General features: G+C 33.7%; 1 protein-coding gene across 1 annotated transcript in view; it reads left to right on the plus strand.

Moving 5' to 3' along the window:
• Positions 1 to 5981: 5981 nt before the first annotated feature.
• LOC136835600 (regulator of G-protein signaling 7-binding protein-like) overlaps positions 5982 to 22682 on the plus strand; it is a 669467-nt gene continuing 652766 nt past the window's right edge. Inside the window, 2 exon segments of the mRNA XM_067099312.1 lie at positions 5982 to 6101; positions 14361 to 14481. Of these exon segments, the coding sequence (XP_066955413.1) occupies positions 6055 to 6101; positions 14361 to 14481 (168 nt within the window). The 5' untranslated portion in view covers positions 5982 to 6054.

Genomic DNA, 22682 nt, shown 5'->3' on the forward strand with positions numbered 1-22682 from the left:
GTCCATAAGAAAAAGCCATGCTTATATTCGAAACCCATAAAAATATAAATTATTCAGGTTTAACTGACTAACAAAAGAAATTCTCAGGAAATGTGAGATCTGATAGGAAAATACTGACAGAAGAAAAAGTGAAGTTGAGAAGAATGAAACTGAAATGGAAGGGTCAAAACACCAATTCCTTTGCTGCATAAAATTTACACTAAAAGCATTCCTCCTCAAGAAAGAAACAAAATGGCTACGACCTTTAGCCAGATAATAAAATATCCAGGAGAAAGGGAGGCAAGTTTCCAAGTAGGAACTTCTTGACGTATAAAATACTGTAAACACACACTCACACACACACACACACACACACACACACACACACACACACACATATATATATATATATATATATATATATATATATATATATATATATATATATATATTATAATGATATGTGTGTATTCTATAAAAGTAATATGTTTTCTGTATTTTTTTATATACTTTCTTTTATATTTCTCATGTGTTGTGAAATATAACAAGGTGATTTTGTAGTATGTATGTTTTGTGCAATGCTTATATATTTTCTCTTGTGTTTGCCATATATTGACTGTAATAACTATAGTAGTGTTTATGGGAGATGCTAAGTGTCAGTTCTTAAAAGGGTTGGCTGGTTGTTTGATAAAATAAGACACCTCTTCCTGTAGGCTTGGGTGTTTATTCAGGTGGACAGGAAATACTGTATGCGAGAGAGACCCCTAAAAGGCACTTATGTTGTCAGTTAAAGGGAGATGGGATGACAGGTTTGATAACCATGGCCAGTTTAAAAATTTATTGTTTACACAAGTGTTAAGACTGGAAACTGTCAATCATTGAGATAAAAGGCAAGCCTGTCTAGTTCTCTGAGCCAGAGAATAATTTCACTATCTTTTTTCCCCTCTTCAGGGGGAGAAACTGTTTTTTCCTTTCTTTCCCAGGGAAGAAACTCTGTTTATTCCTGTTTCTTCCAGGGTGACCACTTCATAGAAATGCCTAACTGGCAAACCAGGTTTAACCTCATAGAAGAGTTTTGGTAATACCAGTTAGTTCAGATAGAGATTTGGTAAAGACAGGGTGGTCTCTCTCTCTCTCTCTCTCTCTCTCTCTCTCTCTCTCTCTCTCTCTCTCTCTCTCTCTCTTCATGTAGAAGAGTGTAAGATTGTGGTCACTCTCCCAAACATATAAGTTTTGGAAACTGTTAATAATATTTAATGCTTCCTTGGTAGAATCTGATATAAGAGAGAGTTTACAGTAACAGGCCTTAGGTAAAAGTGTTATTGCTACCGCACAAAAAGGAAAAAGGATCGTGTAATGGTGTGCAGAAATTTGTGTAAGGTAAAGTGGTATTTATTTATTTTTTTACCATGGTAAAAAGGTGGATGTAATCTTTTTAAAAAGGTGGATATAATCTTTAAACAGATTTTGCCTTAGTGAAATTAATGTTGATAAACTTTTTGTACATTTTATATGTTCTTGTTTTTACATTTCTTTTGTGCGTTCTTGTGTTTACAATCTCGTAGTGTTACACAAAAATTTTGTGTTGGTGATTTAACAGTGATTTAATTAGCACTTTATATGTGTTGATACTTTAACATTGCATACTTGTTTTGATGTTCATTTGTTAAGATTTCTTTTTCAAATTTGGAGTAAATCTTTATAGTTTAAATTTTGCTTAGTTAACGTAATTTCTTGACAAATTAAAGTTTTGTGAATTAATCTTGTTTAAGAATCAACTAAATCTTGTGTTGTTTTCAAGTAATAGTAAATTTTTTCAGATTGTGAATTCTGATTATAACTTTTGAAGTTAGAAATAAATTTTGTATTTAAAGTTTTAAAAACACAGTGTTTCATTTTTTGACCACCAGTGAATAGGGTTATTTGTGTATGCAAAAGGTAAGTGATAGACATGTTTTGTTCTCTTCTCCTAAGTGAAGGTGAATGAAGACCAGGGAAACAATTATAGTAGTTTGATGGAGTGATGCCCTTTCCCCTCTAGTATATTTATTGCTTAACAGTTACTACCTCACTCATAACTTGATAAACTTAGATTGATTTTTTAAGTGATAAGCAAGTTTTAAGGGATCACTGTTACCTTTAGAGTGTTCAGTCGTAATATTGTTATGAGGTCTCAGGTACCTGGCTGAAGTGAGGTAAATTTTTGGATTTAATAGTGACTATATATATATATATATATATATATATATATATATATATATATATATATATATATATATATATATATATATATATATATATATATATTTTGCACACACACATATATATATGTATGTATGGATGTTTATATATGTTTATTTTCTTCAGCAGAAAGTTAACATTTTTCATCCGGTTTTAGCTGAAATGGTAAAGTTCCGATCATTTGAAAGGAAGTAGTATCATTCTATCTTTTTTCATGGATGTTTGAGAAAATCCAAAGTTCTATTTTCAATGGTGAAAGAATGAAACATTGGGTACAGAGATATTTATGAAAATGGTACTGGCCAAGGAAACATAGGATGACCAATCAGAGAGTCGGAATAGGTGATTAACTCGAATGATGAACCAAAATCAAGACTTCTATGGTCTGGGTGGAATAGCGATTTTCCTAAATACACACTCGGAGAGAAGGATAGGGGCGACGCATTCCAGATGATCTTCGGCGTTGGTTTTCCTTGTGGAGTTGTTTTGGGGTAGAGAGAGAAATAATGTTTCGCATTGCACATTTATTTTGGAGGTTTTTCTTCTTTAATGCACTGGGCCTCGATGGTTCAAACACACTCATGATTGCTCTCGTGGCCTAATATTTTTATACCCATTATCGGAGGCTTTTTCGTGAGGTTGCAGGTCAGGTATAAATTAAATATTATATATATATATATATATATATATATATATATATATATATATATATATATATATATATATATATATATAAATCATTGTATATAATTTTTCATGTCTTCTAAAACTTTACTACCTCTACTGCAATAAGTTTCAGCCTGAGTAAACATTATCTCATTTGTTGTGCGAATGCGATATCGAGAAAGAAAAAAACATAAAATAATAAATTACTTTAGACAGTCGTAGACTTGGTTACATTGGACGTGAGTAACTTCAAAAGGGAGTTGGAAGAAAGGGGAGGATAAGAGATGGGGAAGTGGTTTTTAAAATTACTGAAAAGTGGGAAGAAAGAATAAACCAAAAACAAGGAACATGGGAATAAACCGAGACAATAAAAATTGAGACGTTAATTAATATATATATATATATATATATATATATATATATATATATATATATATATATATATATATATATATATAGTTGATGTAAATTATTACTACAAAACCTGAGTTAGACAGGCATATGTGAAGCAGAGTCGATATCAGCTTTAATTGTATCTTGATAGCTGGGTGGTCTAAGTTACAGTCTATTCTTGCTTCTAAAGCAGGCATTGTTTCGAATCCTGCCGCGGACGAAATGCTTATCAATTATAGTTACCCGTGTGTGTAAATTATTCCCAAGGGCTAGTGAAATGTATATGATTTTTAATATATTAATGAATATGAAATATATTTATATATATATTGATGAATATGTATTTGTATATATATATATATATATATATATATATATATATATATATATATATATATATATATATATATATATATATATATATATGCAATGCTTGCAAAAAGCTGGTTTAATTAATAACAGAAGTTTCGTGGCATCCTAGTAACTAACAGAGATATTCTTTTAAAGCAAAAGACAGGACACATCGATTTCAGATCTTATCCGCTTTACTCTCGTTATTTTCCGCCTGATTTTGAATAGAAGACGCAGAAAAATCACTGTCTGTGAATGTTATATTGTTTGAAAATGTAAGACAGGTATTAGGAAAGAGCTGAACTCTGAGATGGGCATTTCTCTTCTTCTCTGTTCTTTGCGAAAGGAATGTAATTACTCTATCCATTTCTTTGGTCTCTTTGTTTCTCGCTAAGGAATGTGATCATCTCGGACATGTAATTATACTCCCGTCTCTAAACCACGTCACAGAGAAGTAAAAAAGAAGCCTCCGTGAAAAAGATAAATCTAACTTGGACCTCTCACAGGGCGTTTCTAATTAAAGAACTTCCTGGAAATGGGATGGCTTGTTCCATAGGGCTGCTGAAGTAAGAATGTATTCTTTCCATAGAAGTTAATTATAAGGCCTTTGTTTGCTGATCCTCCAATTATTCTTCACCCTTTGTTAGAAAAGATTAAGACGGCTCAGGTACCAAGAATGATAATGGGAAGGGGCTAACGATTTGACTTGCCCAAATCCCTCTGTATTCGTCTAAGAAGTTGAATGGTTTGCTAAAAACGTCAACAGTGATACCTTAACATTATTACCTGCATTATTATTAGATAGTTTATCCAAACCACCAAGTAACAATATCCCAACTCTCTTTCTAAGTAAAAGTGATAAAACAAGATTGCAGCTTACAATTTCTAACTTCTTGGACTTAAGATCATCAAATTGTTGACCTCGAGGTAAATGATCATTGATATCAAAATGATATCAATTTTGCATACTTTAAAGTTTGGTAATTTTTTATTACTTCTTAACTCTGTTTCAGGCTCTGTGCATCATAACACACCTTAACATTAGATTCTGTAGCTAGGTATGGCGTCACTTTAAAAGGTAAAGGAATAATTTAAGAACTTAAGACTATTTATGTTTGAGAAGGATGAAAATAGTTATATATGGTAATGAACTATTTGACCCATGTACTTCAACATAATTTTTTGTGGCTTTATTGATGACAAAAGAAATTGCTTTGAGACGCCACTCTTTGGAAGGGCCCAAAATAAATGTAGTTTATTGATTTTTTACTTTATGATTTTATTATTTCTTTTCACAGATTCTTTGAGATAAATATTTTAGAGCTATGGATTGATCACAGTGGATACTAATCTTTATTCAACATGCCTTATTGAAGAGCAAGAGAGAGAGAGAATATATAAATATATATATATGTATGTATGTACAGTATGTGTATATATATATGTATATATTTATTTATTTATTTTTATATTTATTTACACATAGATTTATATAATGTATGTGTTCATAGGTAATTATATTGAAACCCATTCACAAAATATGAAATGTGTAGTTTTGTCCTTTTTCTTTCTAGAGAACCCAATTTCCTTAAAAAATCAGGCCGGTTTCCAAAGGCGTATTGATCACAAGAATGTCTCGCAGCTGATTCCTAAACTCAGTTAACGGAGATATTTGGTCGTTTAAGTTTTTTCCTGTTCAGTATTTTTATGCCCGCCGGCCATTCATGTAATTTTTTAAGTGTGTATTAATTGGCAATCGTACTCTCATATATTATTATAAATATTCACCATTTAGTAAGACATGTAAAAGCATACAGATCAGAGTAGATGTGCTTTATTATATATATTTCCTTTTATGTATAAATTATTTCCAAGGTAAAGGGAATCCGGTACCTCTTGGGGGTACTTACTGCTTAATATAAGATACAAGAGTCTTTCTGTAAACCTCCTCTTCTTACAAGGAGGCTGAGGTGCTTCATCTATTCTTCAGCAATGAGAATATCTCAGCAGTCAAAACAGTCGACTCCAAACAAAACGAAAGTTGGCAAATATCGACTACCTATTACCTGAGTAAATTGCTGTAAACTTGGCTGCAATCCCAAACATCTTTTGAGGATTAGTGTAAATTACAGAGTTCTATATATATATATATATATATATATATATATATATATATATATATATATATATATATATATATATATATATATATATATATATATATATACATACATATACACACATATACATACAGTATATATATGGATGTGTATTAGTATTTTTCTTTCACATTTCATTTACTCAGTAACTAGATACTATTATCTCCTACTCATGAAACTGGTCTTTTCCCCTTACAGAATGGAAACGTGTGAAGGTGGTCATTAATCAGTATTGAATGCAGAGCGGCTTAGCCGCTTCGGACGCATGAGTGTCACCGACAACAAGAGCAATGAACACAAGCGACCTACCAGGTGAGAAACGCACCTTTTCCTGCCCAGGCCACCTTTGCTTTGCCTTTAGAGATTAACGCGTTCCTGCTGGCTAGCATTATGTGGACGAAAATAGGAGTATCAGAGCTTGAAGTTGCTTTAATAAACAGATATTTCATCTGCATTATTCTCTCCTTTTCAGAAACTATATGTATAAGTTATATTTTTTATTTTATGCAATCCCAATTAACTTGAGCAAGGTGGCGCAGGGTCGCAGATTTCAGCGTCAAATCTAAAATTGGAACATTGTTGTTTATTAACTCTAATATTTTGGTTATTATTAAGATCTTTTCTTCTATTTTAATTCGGTAAATTTCCTCCATTCATAACGAAAATGACAATTTATTCGTGGGGTCTGTTTAACTTTATGTTGTGCATGTTTAGTCAGCAGGAACACACTTTACATATTATTGCTTCAGATAAAGTCTGAAAGTTGTTAATTTGCTTTTTCCAGTAAAATCAGTCAAGTATTCCCATGCTTGAAGATTTATTTGCATTAAGGTCATATTATGGTTTAATGCTTCATATTTTTCTTCTGATGATTTATAAATTTCTAGCTGTTAAGTAATTTATTTTGTTGGATGGCTGTTTTCCTTAACAAAAAATATTAGAGGCCAAGAAATATAGTGATTAGTGTTTTTAGTATTTACAACATACACAAGAAATTACCAAGAAACTGAAAGAAAAAAAATATTTATCATTAGGTATATAAGAACAAGCTTTCATACTGAGGTTATTGGTGATGCAACAGCAACAAGTATAATGTGCTTACTTTCATCACTTCAAATAAAGAATCAGGTACACAGTGGGGTTGGGTCCTACATGACAGTCTACTGAATTGCACAGACGAAAGGCCCGTGGTCAAAAGTAACATTCATAACCAACGAGACACGTGTACTGTTGTGTGCCGTTCAATCCATTTCAGGCATTAACCAGCTGAGGTATTGAATGAAAGTTCTTCATTAACCAAAAAACATAGAAAGAGCTTTCACTTGAAAACATGCATAATACAAAGATTTCAATGGCAGCGCTTTAAAATCCAAGGAGGAAGCTAGAAACACGCATTTATCCGAAACTTTTAAAATTATGGACATATTGTGTACCTTATATTTTTTTCGTTTTATTGTTTATTTCAATTTCGTAAATGCTCTATAAAACTAAAAAAAAAGAATGCGTTATAAAACTACAAACGATATAATGGTAACGTCATCATATGAAAGAAAATTATATTGCGCATATGCTACTAGATAAAGCATATTCATGGTTTAATTGCCAATAGCACAGATTCAGAAGTCCCATCAAATAGCCAGTGGTCCTTGAGAGCAAGAAGCTATAAATTTTGAAGCGTTGATAACAATCTTCCTTCCGATCGGTTTCTGTATTGCTTGGATTAAATTTAAATAAATCAACCTTGTCAGTAAGCAACCCAGAGCGTTTATGCAGGTCTCAGCATGAAAGAAAAAGAAGAGGAGTTCAAAGTTTGAGTCAGAGAAGTTGTAGCCTTTAGTTAAAAAGTCCCGGTCTCGTGTCGTGCGTTGTTCGAGTACCATTCTCCATAGTTTCTTTCTCAGGAAGAGCACCAGCAGTATCACGTGGGAACTTGATTTTTCACTTTTGCGAAGCAGTCGATGTAACCTCTACTGACTGTTGGGCTCTTTCTTTAATCTTTTGGATTTATTATTGACAGTGCGTTGACAAATGAGGCGTTATTGATATTGCCAGTTTTCATTATGGTCGTATGCTTTTCTGCCAGATTGCCATTCGGTGGAGTTTTCATTATATGAAATATCCGTACTGTGGTATTTCCGTCGTCTTTCACAGTGGGCAAACCGGTGACCGTCCTCAGTCCCTGATTGCGTTTGTTAGAAATCTTTTCAAGGCGGTATTCTGTAATGAATCTCGTGGTTGATTGTTTCCAACTGCATGATTACTTCAAAAAAATAAAGCTGATCAAAACATCTTTGGCAGTCTTGAAATTTTTTAGTATGAGACAAAACGAGCCAATTGCTATGCCCAAATGACTGCAACATCCCCTTGCCCCACCCCATCCCCCCACACGCACCCGCAAACAAATTACGTTACAGTCCTCACCGTTTGATCCGTTACTGTTTGCCGAATGAGGGCAGTTGCAGGGAAAAGCGAATTTCACGCATACAACGGCCTAATGCTTTGAAAGGCCAGCACAATTGAGTACTGGTGTTGGCATCGTATTAGAGCTTCATTTGAATATAGCTGTTACTCCATGTTATTGGAAAATGAAAAAAAAGGTGAATATTGGATGAAGGAATATTGGTACCAATTGCGTGCGTTCATTCCTGCTACTTTTTTTCGTATTTGTTTTCATCACAAAATACTGATATATGTTTATATTAGCACCGGCATGCATTCACGTGCAGTGTTACCTTATGAGTCATATTTATTTACATTAATTATGTAGAGGTATTCAACATGGAAAAGAGAAAAGGACAGAAAACTTTATTAATTTGAATGAAAAGTAAATGTCAAAGATATATCCATTTGGTTTATGAACTCTAGCGTGGCTGTTCTACTTCTGGTATCATTCTGTTGACTTGCGATATATGCAAACAAAGATAATATAAATGGACAGGTCTTAGAGGAGGTAGAGCATTTTCTTACCTAAGGGGATGATACACTGGACTGAGAAGCTAGAGTGAGAGAGGAGTGAGAAAGAGAAAAACTGCAGTAGGGATGAAATAGAGAAACAGAGAGAAAGAGAAAGCGGTGTGAATTCTCACAATTTTCGTTTATAACTGGAGACTTAAGGAGAAATCTTCACGATTCATTCGGTTCTAGAAATTCTTATTATCATATAATATCTCCACGAAACACGTTAGACACTCCGATGCACGTTCATTTATTACCTAATATCTGTAGGGAATTTTCTAAATTATTTTAAGGTAAAGACGTTGCAAAAAGAAATGCTGTAAAAGATTATCGGACGGAAGCAGTGCGAATATATACTGTATTTGCTATAGATCAGTCGAAGTACAGTATTATTATTTTTTTAAGCGTTGGTAACACTATAAATTAAGCGTTAGTGACTTACAAATATCCAGATATTAAAAATTTACACTGTTGTTATTTAGATAATTGATGTTTACAGTTTGTGTAAAAGTAATTAGGATACAGTAACTTACTTAGAAATATAACGTTCATAATGTTATTCAGTATACGATTATGTGAATGAAGTATTCAGGGCTTGCATTACACAGACACGCACACGCACAAACACACCCACATATACACACACATGTATTGCGTCCCGTAACACTTCTTAAGCAGTTGAAGAAATTAGGCACTTCTGGTTCCCTGGGAGCCATAATTAATTACGCTCGAGAGAGCCTTGATAATGGATAATTGTAACAGAAAGTTCAACTTGATTTTTGCATTGCCATTGTCTCGATTACTCCTAAGAATATTAGGCTTAAAATAAGTATCAGAGATGTCTACAGCTAAGCTTTGCTTTTCATTCAGTGTTTCTGATGCCGTGTTAACCGATCCTAGGCTTATTTGGTCTTTCTTTCCATAAGGTAATTTTCTGAAACTAAAGTTGTCTTATTTTTGACTGGGGTCATGATTTTTGTTCATTGGGAATAAAGTTCATAAGATGTCTCGTATCGAAAGAAAACAAATTCCAGTCACATGCTTGAAATTCTTTGCTCTACTTTCATTGGAATATTACTTTCTGTTTGCTTCCCATTCACTCAGAATTGTTGTGAGTGTTTTTGTATCCTTTTTCCCAACCTCCTACTTGTGGATCTCAATAGTTAGCCGGTAAAACAAGCAATGCAGCATCCATTCAACCACAGGCCATGAAAGCAAAGGGGCCAGATATACCACTGAATACTACTAGAATTAAAGCATTATTGCTACTGCACCCAAATATATATTTTCAGTGAATTCCTACTCGATTCATTTACCTAATTCCCCTTCCCAGTGAAGTCTCAGGTAATTTACTCAATATAGGCAGCATATTTCTTTTTAAAAGCACGGTCAAAAATAACATTCTTATTAGATACTGGAACTGTCGAAAGTAAATATTCGCCAGCTCTGTATCTGCTGAGCTGTAAGAGGCATAAAAGTAGGCGTTTGGTGTTTCATTAGTCAGAAATTCGAGTCCCCAAGGCGAAGATTATTATTGACAAGTGTTTAAAAGGGATATGTCCTACTTATTTTGCGTACAACATTTCATACCAAGGAGGATTAAACCTGCTCACTCACTGCGGGTGTAGAGGGAATGGATGAAACCATAGATTTGGAGGCCATAGTGCCCACAGCATATGCTGTCGTATATCTAGTTTCTGTCCTTTTATTTCTTCTTTTTTGTTAACATCGTTGAAGGACGCAATATAGTGCTTATAATACAACTATTGCTAATAATGTTATAGATTAAAACAATTACGATAAAAGGAACAAGTATTATCGGAAATCCAATAATATACCAACGAATGAAGGAATTCTTCCCTTGTATTAGACTTTTCGGACTACATCATAACCTTAGCCGTAGCGGCTTGCATTTTCAGAGATTATTTGAACTGTTAACACTGGAAATTTACATATTATGTAAAGAGAAAAAAAATCCTCGGCAACACGCTTTTGGCAAGAATTCTGCTTGCATAGGAGGATCTTGACAGCGGCCAGAAATCTGCATAAGTCATTAAGACCTTGGACAAGGCTTAAATATTCATATATAGGAATTAACATACAAAAGGATCCTGCTGACGGCATCCTCTTTGGTTCTATGGCGTGGGGAGGGGTGTTAAAATAAAGAAAATATAATATTCCTTTCTTTGAAAATTTTCGTATTGATGAACATTTCGAAACGTTTTCAGTTTTAGAATGTTTCATCTTGTCTGCTTTAAAAGATATATACGTTTTTAGATTTCAAAAATAATTTTTTTTTATCTACAAAGTGATAACCCTCTTTTAAATATACTTATATCTATACCTCTTTTAAGAACCAGATGGTCTTTTTAGTGTTTTATTATGGAAAACATGATGTCGTAACCTATTTAGATGTTATTGTTTGCATCCCACTGGCTTTACAAACTCGGGAAAATAATGAATAACATCAGAGAATATTAAAGATTACTTCCTAAGGTCAAAAACTGTATTTCAGACATTAAAGGACAATTTGAGACCATATGGCTGTTTCATACCTAAATTAATGGGTGAATAACATCAGAGAATATTAAAGATTACTTCCTAAGGTCAAAAACTGTATTTCTGACATTAAAGGACAATTTGAGACCATATGGCTGTTTCATACCAAAATTAATGAGTGCTCAATATGCACGTTGCCAACATTTCTCATTGAGTAATATATATTGAAATACGGTGACTTGCGATGAATGTTTGGTCCACAGTCTTAAATTTTTTAGATCTTTTTCTTATTCAATGTTTATAATATTTTTACAGGCTCTAAGCAGGTCTAACATCAAAACAGTTCTCGAGATATCGGCTTAATAAGTTTCAAAGAAAAGCAGTATTTTTGATGATGTACAGTTTAACATATCTGCACAGGTTTTTATGGTTTAAATGTTCACGTTTAAAAATTTTGTATATTAAGCAGTTGTTTTAAAAGACGTGGGTGATTATTGGGTCAGAAGTAGATAAGTATTTAAGATTAATTTCTTTTCCGGATAACATGTGGGCAATTGTTGTTGACAAATACTTTATTTTTGAAGCCTATATTGGCACTTAACATGCCTTCAGTCTGAAAATTATGTTGAGCTTTGATGGGAATACCTGTGCAGATGTTTGTAGCAGCCGGGTCAATTCGGTCATCGTATGAGATACCTTACGAACCAAGGACAATGCAAGTCTTGACCAAAGACGTTAGGCAAGCGTCACACAGCGGATGCTAGCTGAAGCAGCTTATGATTTCCGTAAGCGAAGTGTGTTTTCTGGGTGGCGAGTTCTGCAAGATTGTGATTTTATCATCAAATCCTAGAAAAATTTTTAGATAAAGAGTGTAATGCATCGGGAAATAAAGTCGCATTTAGCGGTAGAAATTATACCATTCCGACGACGGGTCAGGAGGTCTTAGCTCACAGCGGCCATGTCCCGCTGTTGTGAAGTCAAGAAGAATTGCGTTTTGGAAACTCTGACCGCATTTTATTGCCTTATGCTTGGTTGCTGACTATTTAACCAGTGTTCTGTGAAACTCCGGATATGTGTGACTCCCTCTGCATTTTCACTGTCTTGGTTTATTTCTTCTAGCTGAGGAAGGCTTTCATTCTTTTAATTATTTGCTTCAAATGTTACATTTAGCTTCCACTTTTAATATATTAATTAGTTTAACACATACAAATATGCCGACATAACCTTTATACAGTACTTTTCCACTGTCTTCTTTTTGGTTATTTATCTTACCTTCATTTCGCTTTGTTTTCTCCATTTCAGGGTGAACTCCTATATAAACTTGCTGCGAAATGGTACTCCATTACTATATTCATAAAAATTAGCAAACCACTGGAATAATTTAAAAGATATTCTTCAATTCAGTATTGAAAGATTCCATCATGGAATAACAGAAATAAAGCTGATATTTTTTTTCTGAAGCACTTACCCACACGCATTGTTAGCCTTTGTCACAGGAAATATTTTTAGAAAGGCACTTAGTTCACCAGATCGAGTTTCACAAAATAAGTGGGAATGCTAATCCCACGTTTAAAATGCGTTATTGGAGTGAAGGCGCGGGCAAATGAGAGATATTGAGAATCATCGATGACAATTCAGAATCTAACCAATTATTAACCAATCCGTCAGTCAATGTGTATTTTATTTCAGGTTATTTCAGTTGTTTGAACATTAAGCTTTCTAACTTTTTTTATTACCAAAATGGCAGTTGGAAAGTAATTAAGTATAAGGAAAGCGTCGTCCCTTTGAATGTGACATGTGATCGAAGGATATTGTTGGAACTTGCTTTGATATTAAGCGTGTGCCCGAATTCACCTCTCTGTTTCGGCAAATTTATGCTGTTACTCGAACTACACTAATTATACATGAAATGGAACAGTTGAAAAATTGAAAAATTAAGAAATATAATTTCGGTACTTGAACTTATAGAATTATATAGAGAGTAAAATGGATCTGTTGCGTAGTGAAAATGTGAGAAGAGAGGGCATTACGAAATTGATCATATAGATAAAAAAAAATTAAATAAAAATTACAGACTGGCAAATAAATATTTGTAAAGTAAGCCGTAGCATTTTCGAATTGTGATTTGTTGGACACAGACATGCAAGTTGTTTAGGAAGATGAAGGTTTCTGAGGATGTGATTTTTTGTCACGAAAGCCTCATTCTTGGCTCAGTATTGAATGAGTTAGTTGATTCCTCTTAAAGTCATTTTTTCTTCGTACTTTTAATGAGTATATTACTATTTTGAGGGCTTGCGAATAGAGTACTCTCTCTCTCTCTCTCTCTCTCTCTCTCTCTCTCTCTCTCTCTCTCTCTCTCTCTCTCTCACACACACACACACACACACACACACACACACACACGCGCGCGCACTCGCCGCTGCGTTGGGAAGGGTTTAGACAGACTTCAGATTTATTAAAGTCTATTATGAAATTTTTTCTTTCGTTAAAGTCGGAAACTTGACCATGACGCAGATTGAAATTGGAGGATAAACGCACGGAATTTCTTAATAAGACCCAGGACCATTCCGTAATTTTCTTAGGCACATTGTTTTGGGATGTATTAAAATATTTATAAAGTAGACCTGTTATTCAATCGCTTTATAGTGAAAATATTTCAATGTCAATCTCTGTGTTCTTTCATTTGATTTATATCTTTATGCACTATGTAATTAAGGGGGATAATATTACTCTTAATATTTAAGACATTTTCAACTTGGAAGTAAGGAAAAAGTTTTAACTCAAATTATAATTCACCTCTATAATCTTGTGAACATTTTTTAGATTGTGTATGAAGATGCTTAGGATAATTTAGGAAATATCATAATTTTTTTTTACTGTTGCTATTTGCATTGAAAAGACAGTTTCATTCATTTAATGGAAAATATTTTTGGCAAATTACTGTAGCACAATAGAGGAGTCTATTCATTTGCTATATTAATTAACAAGGTTTATTTTTGCTTCTCGCATGTCGTCCCTAATAGCTTTTAGAAGCTTTAGCATGTATCCGCTGTACCGTTCCCTTCCCGTAGGGACCCCGATCCTAATAGGATCTTTTTCTAATTGTTGGTCCCGCAGGAGGGGGAGCACGGGGAGTCGCCGCTCTGCTCTGGCCAGGAAGCTGAGTCGAGGATCCGTGCAGGACTCCTCCCATGCCTCCGTCGACGCCCACTCCACCCACTCCAACAACCCAGCAAAGGTATGTATGTCCTTGAAGTATCTCCCTCTTTTTATTCTCCTCTTTGGATTTTATTTTAATAAGGTGTAGTCAGATGCATTGCTATTAGTCGAGTTATTCTCAATGAAAAGAGGATACCCGTGGTGTCTGTTCAAGATTTCCACATTTCCAAAAGGCCATCGTTTCGAAACTGAATCTCCATTTTAGGGCTAGAGAAAGCAGAATCATTAACACGAATGTGATGACTTAACATCCAAAACTGAATATCAATGAATTAATGCAATGATGCAAATTCAAATCTAAAAACGTAATTTTAACGATATACTGTAGATGCAGAGGCAACCAAGGTACAAGTTTAAAGCAAATTAGGTAATAAGTCCGCTATTTAAACATTTATTTTTCGGGAATTATCGTAGTGATATTGTTAGGTTACTGTTGGTGCTTGAGACGTTTTGTTTTACAAACTAATTCTCAGTGATGAAACTATCTGTTTCATGCGTTTGCGTTATCAGAACGCCTCCAGTTATTCTTTGGATGCTGATGTCACTAATGAAGATAAGGTCCCTAGAGAAAATGAAATTGGGTTTAGAAATCCCATGATCTCCATCGTTAATATTGACTGCTTCAAACGTTGTTTTTGTTGGTGGGAAGTAAGTAGGGGCCATCCAACACCCAAGGATCCTCATTTACTCACTGAATGGCTGTTAGGGATAAGGGACTGTCCCGTATTTTCTCTGCCCATTCAAAAATAGAGGGAACTAGCTTCAGCTGATTCACTGCTCGGGAAAATTGAGGTGGTTCGTTCACGTTGGGAATCTACGCTTGGCATGTTAGATAGATAAAAACTTTTTTTTTTTTTTTTTTGCCTTAATGCGATGTTTTGTATGTTTAGAAATTTTTTCTTTGAAGAATTTTAGTAAGTAACGTATTAGCATGGTTAGTTAATGATATTAACAAAGTAAATGGATATGAGTGAATGGTTTTATGTTGTTTTGTTATGCTTTAATCCTTGTCCGTGTATTCCTATACAATATACTGGATTATTCCAGTTACTGGCGTTCTTTATGTTACACACACAATTATACTAGCAATCGCTTTCCCCAAATTAAATGTAACTGAAAACTCTCTTTAAGGTGGAAAACTTTATCACGGCTTGGAAGTTGCTTCATTAGGGTCCGTAGCAAAACTCATCAGTTTCTGTGTTATTCATTTTATATATATATATATATATATATATATATATATATATATATATATATATATATATATATATATATATATATGTATATATATATATATATAGTAAAAGTTTTTCACCTATGTTTGCTCTCTCTCTCTCTCTCTCTCTCTCTCTCTCTCTCTCTCTCTCTCTCTCTCTCTCTCTCTCTCTCTCTCTCTCTCTCTCTCTCTTTTCATGCATAATTAAACCTACATCCTCAACCCATTACGGTTTCCATGGGAGTAATGGATAGTAAGCTGAAAGATTAAAAAATACGCTCCATTAAATAACTTATTTTTATTAGGATGGCAACGGATATGATTTTGTTAATACACTCATTAATTGTCGTCTAATTATGTTTTGATGTATGAAAGTAAATACGCATCTTCTAGAGAGAGAAAGAGAAAAAAAGAGAGAAAATTTTTATGCATATATATATATATATGAAAGTAAATTTAGTGGCTCCCCGTCGTAATCTAAATAAATTAGCTCAAGGGCATTTCCTGGCTTTATCCGACGTTGGGCTAAATCTCCCTCGGTTTTATTAGCGCTGTTGTTGCCACGATTGCTTAATTTTTGTGTGTCTGTTTAAATTTAGATTGGTATAAGAGTGTTTCAGAATGTTGAATTCCCTATAACTTATTTTGTAGTTGCAACTGAATGTCAGTTGGACAGGGTTTTGTAAGTAACCTGTTCAGTAATGAGAAATGAAAAATGTTCATTTAGTTTATTGTAAGTTAATATTAAGTGTGCGTAAAGTCTGTGTGGATATTCCTGTTTGAAAACATATTAGTTATTTTTTAAATACTAGTTAACAAATCCTTTTTGACATAAAATTTTAATCCTCACATTTTCTCGTTTTGCTTGACTTCAGTGAAGCTCTTTTCAGTTTTAGGAATTTCAGTTTTTCTTGAAATTGTTTTTTACTTGCTTATTTGTTTTAATGTTAATTACGAAACAAACAAATGGCCTTATGCTCAGGATTTTGCAAGGTAGTCATTTATTCGCACCGTGCATTTTAAATAAAAGTATTCTCAAATAAAAAAATTATTTATTTACAAACTAATTTTTCACACACTTTACATACCTTAAAAAAAATAGCATAATATATGCTTTATTTCCCTGTTACTTTGATTTCTGGTGTATACAGATAAGTATAAGAAATTCATTGACTAGAGCAGTAACTGAATTGTTATGAGGAAAGGTCCCTGACGTCCATAAAATTGGTGAATGTACCGTTCAGACAGCAGAGTATCAGTACTGATGATAAGGGTCCTTGCACAGTTGCGGTTATGAATCGGCTTGAAGGTAGCAGTTATTTTCTATTCAGTACGCTCAGGTGGTATCATTAACTCATAAGATTGTATGTCTTTTGCACAGTTTGGTCTTGTAAAGGAGGGTAAAGAGTGAAAGATTAATATAGAATTGGTGCGGATATCTAGGCTCTCGTTAACAAACCGAGACGATAAAAAATGTGGAATATTGATCAATATATTAATGAAACCTATTCAATAAATAACAAAAATCCCGCTTTCATACACAAGCTTTTATGCCCAGGGATAATTATAGTTGATTGTTTGCAACTAGTTATTTTAATTAAAAAATTTCATTGATGGTCACTCACGCGTTTTGCTGGCGTGGGTGTTTGATGCTTTAGCAATTTTCATTGTAATATATCGTTAGAATACAGAAATAATAATGATTATTATAATTACCATCATGCATCATTTACGCCTAAACTTCATTTACCTTTCTTTAACGGCATTGACTTAATAATAGATTACTGCATCGCTGCTGTTCACAAAATATTATGGCTGATAAAAATCTCATCGCCGATTTCCCTCCTGCATGTCATTAAAATACGATATTGTAATATTTGTTAAAAAAACATAAGCTATTATATTACGAATAATAACATTTAATCATAAAAATAACATTTGATCATAATAGACAAAAGCCTTTTGTTTCAAGTGGTGGGTCCCTCGCGGGTGCATTCATCAGGAGAATGCCAACTCTTAATATTATCTTGTGAATCATGTTATTTTGATAATTTTTCAGTCTGCACCATTGATAATGATCTGTTTTGGAGTCACTTTGAGAAATTACTGTAAAAACTGCCTACAATGAAAGGTTTGTCATTTATTTATTGTACACTTGTACAAGAAGCTCAGGTGTTTACTGATTTTAGTTTTTGTTTCTTTGGCTAAGTCATTAATTTTGATTTGGCAGACATACCATTATTGCAAACAAGCGAGGAAACCATACCTGATTATTTAGAAGTTTTTGTATATTAATAAACACATTCTGCCTCCGTTCTAACTTTGAATATTATTAATTTGATCAATTGTTTTGCATCGTGACTAGTTATCATTACTTTTTTTTTGTTAAATGAGCCTAAAATAGAACCTTTATTTTTATTGGAAAAGCACAGACAGTCCCTAAGATTTATGAAGACTACTGTCATCATCGTCAGAATGAATGAAACGAGGATACTAGGATAAAGTTTCAGAGACAGATTTTTTTATGTCAGGTTCCTGCTTGATCTTCTAACGGACTGGGTAGGTGTGGTTATGCTACCCATCTGCAGCTAATTTTGGGGCGTTAAATACTGAGTTTGTGTCACGAAGGTGAGCAATTTGGCATTTCTCTAATCTAGGGGATAAGTCTGGATTACAAACTTATTTAACGAGCCTGGAGAGTTCGCTCTCTCTAAGGATGTGGCTAACATTTATCGTATCTAACACGTTAAAAATTTGTTTCCAGCCGCCGCTGGTATCGAGTTAATAAGGGCTCCTCAACAACTCTGTGTCACTACAGTACTACTTTTGTATAGTAGTTTACTTTCTTTGTAACTTTATGGTTGGAATCCGAACCGTACGTGGTCCCTTCATTCTTGCGGCTCTTTTGTGATCCCCCGTCTGGTTATCGTGATTTGTTCCTACGTGACATTCGCAGCTGTTAGCGAATATTTCGTTGTTTACTTACATCATAGACCTTTTTTGACAGTTTCCATATTATTCAAAACAGGTAATTGATTCATATTTTGTCTAAGTTCTGTATTTTTTTTTTTTTTATTAGTTGATTTATTCCGTTCCCCGTCGTTTGATAACTTGTTCCGTAACCCCTTTCCCGTCAACTTTTCTTAGATCGTTTCCCGTCGGTTAATTTGGATATTCTTCTCCCTTCACCAGTTCCGATCGGTTATTTAGAATAAATCGATAATTTATTCGTATTCTACAGGTGAGGTATGTAAGGTCAAGTTCTCCGTTAAATATACTCGTGAAAAATTGGGTCTAAATACTGTAGTTTAAACGTTTGGTTAGAATAGTCTCCGTTGTAGTCATTTTCTTTGAAGGACCATTTTCTTTCCCATTAATTGAGCGCATAACTACGTTATAATCTTTCCGCCCTCTTTATATTTGCAACCGGTTGTGAATTAAGAGTATTTATATATGAACTACAACTGAAATGACAGTGTAATAATAATTTTTGTAATGAAGTAACATGCTATAATGTGTGTATCTGTTTTTGCTTTGCATATAGTACGCATTAGCATAGTTTGACAGCGTTTATTCTGTATACTGCAACATGGCTTCTACTTTGGACATCAAAGGCGGGAAACATAAAAGGGCAATTGAACTCTTATAGTAGTCCTGCTCCAGTACCACCGAAAAAGGATAGCGATGGCGATTTAAGGGAGATTTTGTACGATGGTGAACTGGTAATAAACTTCACTTTTGGAATTACTGTCCGACAAAGGCATCATTTTGCATACATTTTAGGGGCTAGTGGCGAAAGGGGCTGGTCCCGGGCTGGATTATCGTTCCAACCACATGGCCAGTGGGTACCGTTCTGAACACTTAAAGGCAAGAAATGTTGTCTTGGAATGGATCACCTGTCGAAGAATATCGTTCTGACACTAAGTTGGTTGGTGGTGGCAGAAGAAGTAACACAGAAAAAAATATAAATATGAATAAACGTTGTTTTTTGTATATAACAGAATTATTGTAACGGCTTTTGTATACTATTCTTTGTAACACTCAGAGTTTCAGTTAGGCTGCTCTGCCCCCAGATCCAACGTAGTTTCGGTTCTCAGTCAGATTAATAATTCCAGAAATCTCCTTCCCCCATCTCTCTCTCTCTCTCTCTCTCTCTCTCTCTCTCTCTCTCTCTCTCTCTCTCTCTCTGACTGTTTTCCTTCCTGTGTTTTTATTTCGACGGGAAGTCAAGTAATGTTTCGGTCTTTGTTGTTTTATCTCCAAGGTTTTCCAGGATTTTTGAAAGATTAATCAGATTGTTGTTGACATTAAAGCCCGTCTCATAAATCAAAATGTAAAACCCATTCGATAACTCCCACCTGTCAAACATATTGCAATTACCCTTTGGAAGTAAATCAGATCAATATTTTTGAATATTTTTCCAATATTAAATTGATTTGCTTCGTTTAATTTCCCAGACTTTTATTTTATATTATGTTTTGTGCAATTTTCCAGTAGATAGCTTTTGTGCAAGTTAGTATTTCTTTTGCGAAATACGCAAAAAATAAATATCAAACGTTATCTTCGCCTAAATTGCACACGTCATTATTATCCCACTGCTAATCAAATATCATTGCACTCAGTAACCTCACTCATTTAAAAAATATTTTACCTCCTGAGGGAAGTTTTCATTTTCAGGTATACTTTGTTCTCTCGTTTCAGCGTTCTCGTGTCCAATTTCATTCATATCGATCTTGTTTACCTTTTTCTGTTTGATATAGTTGTTTACCTCGCGCATGTTTACATATTTTTGCCTTTGCGAATTTCCCTTTTGGGCTTGTTTGTTTGTTTGTTTTATTGTGCCTGGATTATTCTTTCTCTCTCTTTGAATTGATTCTACACTTCGTTATGTAGGGATTAAGATCAGTGCATTTTTGTAACGTTGTTTAGTAAAATTACCAACTGTTATCGTTAGTCATGCTCGACCTTTTGTACGTAAATTTGATAGTGTGGTTATATTATATATATATATATATATATATATATATATATATATATATATATATATATATATATATATATATATATGTGTGTGTGTGTGTGTGTGTGTGTGTGTGTGTGTGTGTGTATGTATATATACGTGTACTATATTTATGTGTTTGTGTGTTATGAATTTCAGTGATAGGCATGACACCTTGGAAAAACGAGAATTCCCACATCCCATAAATTTATCGCACCAAATTAAGTGATATATTTAAAAATGATTTTACATACATAAAACTGCCCAGTGCATCAAATAATCAATGAGAGTGGTAAAAAAGAAAATTTTAAATGTTTACTTTATAGATTTGGAGACAGGCAGCAATCCAGATATAGATATCGTGTTCCAGCGGGAAAAAAAGTAAAAAAAATGGTTAATAAGAACATGAGTAGCCAGCCCGAAGAAAAAAAAATTATGTCATCCTCTTAAAAAAAGGGGGAGGAGCGGCAAGATTAGCAGATTTAGTAAAAAAAGGGACAAGATTTTTTTCCGCAAAGCCTATAGGCAACGCTGAAGACACGTTTATTGAACTAACCAGTCTGGGATTGCCAGCATCAACAGAAATCTTTTTTGGGATGTTGCTGCCAGATGTGTTGTACGTAACCTTCCAAGAGGAGAAGGGCCACGATTTATCGTCTTAAAGGAATGATGAGTGATAACGCTTGTTATTGCAAAGGAAACAAATGCTTTCTTTCTCAGCTTAGATTTACTTTTAAAATTTTCGGGAAAAGTATGTGACATGGTATTGCCATTGTAATATTATTCACATTTCTCCATTTGGTCTTATTCGTATGTTCTACAGTATATTCGTTATGTTATTTTAAATATCCTGTCGAGATAGAAAATCCATTTGTAATACCTTTGAAAAAGTTAACATGTGTGTTATTAAAATGTTTATTTTATTAAGTGGTCCTTCCACCCCATTTTTTCTAACCTTGACATGTTTAAGGTTGAGGAAAAATAGAGAAATTAAAGATAAGAAAAAGGTCCAACTTGGAAAAGTATAAATAGGCGTATGGAACAGATCAGGCATTAGGAGTTCTGAGGGATGTTAACATTATGATGACTCAATAAATGTCTTCCCTCTGATGATTACTAATCACATGGAAAGATTATTCTTGTTTTCGATTCTCATATTTGCCCTGCTGTTCTTTTAAATGTATTCTATTTATCATATTTCAAAATTGATTTTCATAGGCTAGTTCCAGGCGAAAATTAAATTATCTCTCTCTCTCTCTCTCTCTCTCTCTCTCTCTCTCTCTCTCTCTCTCTCTCTCTCTCTCTCTCTCTCTCATTTATTAATGTATGACCATGGCTGTGTTTCCGTGTGGAAAAATGTATACGTTTCATGTATGCAATATAATTATACTGTTTTCTACTTAAGATTTCTTATATATTCGCAATACCATAGAGGATTCGTAATTTAGAACTGACTCACATACTTTCCAATTTATTTGATGGTCTTATGTAATGTATTTGAATTAGCTTGCACGTTTCTTAACAACTATACACAAAATTTAATATGAATGAATGGCTAATATATAGTGACGTGTTGAAACGGAAAATTGAAACCTTAAGCTGTTGATTGGTTTCCTGTAAATACTGAATTTGCATTGAAATTGTTCTCTATGTATTAAAACATCTAAGAAAAAGAAGCAATTGTCTTACTGTAATTCTAAAGCAAATTTAATGGATGGTAATTGGTTATTCAAATTAGAGAGTAAATCATTTACAGCAATACCAGCAGGCAAAACAGCTAAATTTTCGTCAACATATCTTTTCCACTTTAAAGGAGTATAAATGATACTAGGTAAATATCGTTTTTCAAAAAAAATTCATGTACAAGTTTGAGAGGAGTGGGGATAAATGTATGTTGGTAGAATTCACCATTAAATATGAACTTACAATCACAGATGCACAACTTAGCGAGTGAAATAATATGACTTACAGGTAGGGGTAATTCATGATGGATTAGTTCGTTACT

This window comes from Macrobrachium rosenbergii, chromosome 4 (genome assembly GCF_040412425.1).
Source record: "Macrobrachium rosenbergii isolate ZJJX-2024 chromosome 4, ASM4041242v1, whole genome shotgun sequence".
NCBI lineage: Eukaryota > Metazoa > Arthropoda > Malacostraca > Decapoda > Palaemonidae > Macrobrachium > Macrobrachium rosenbergii.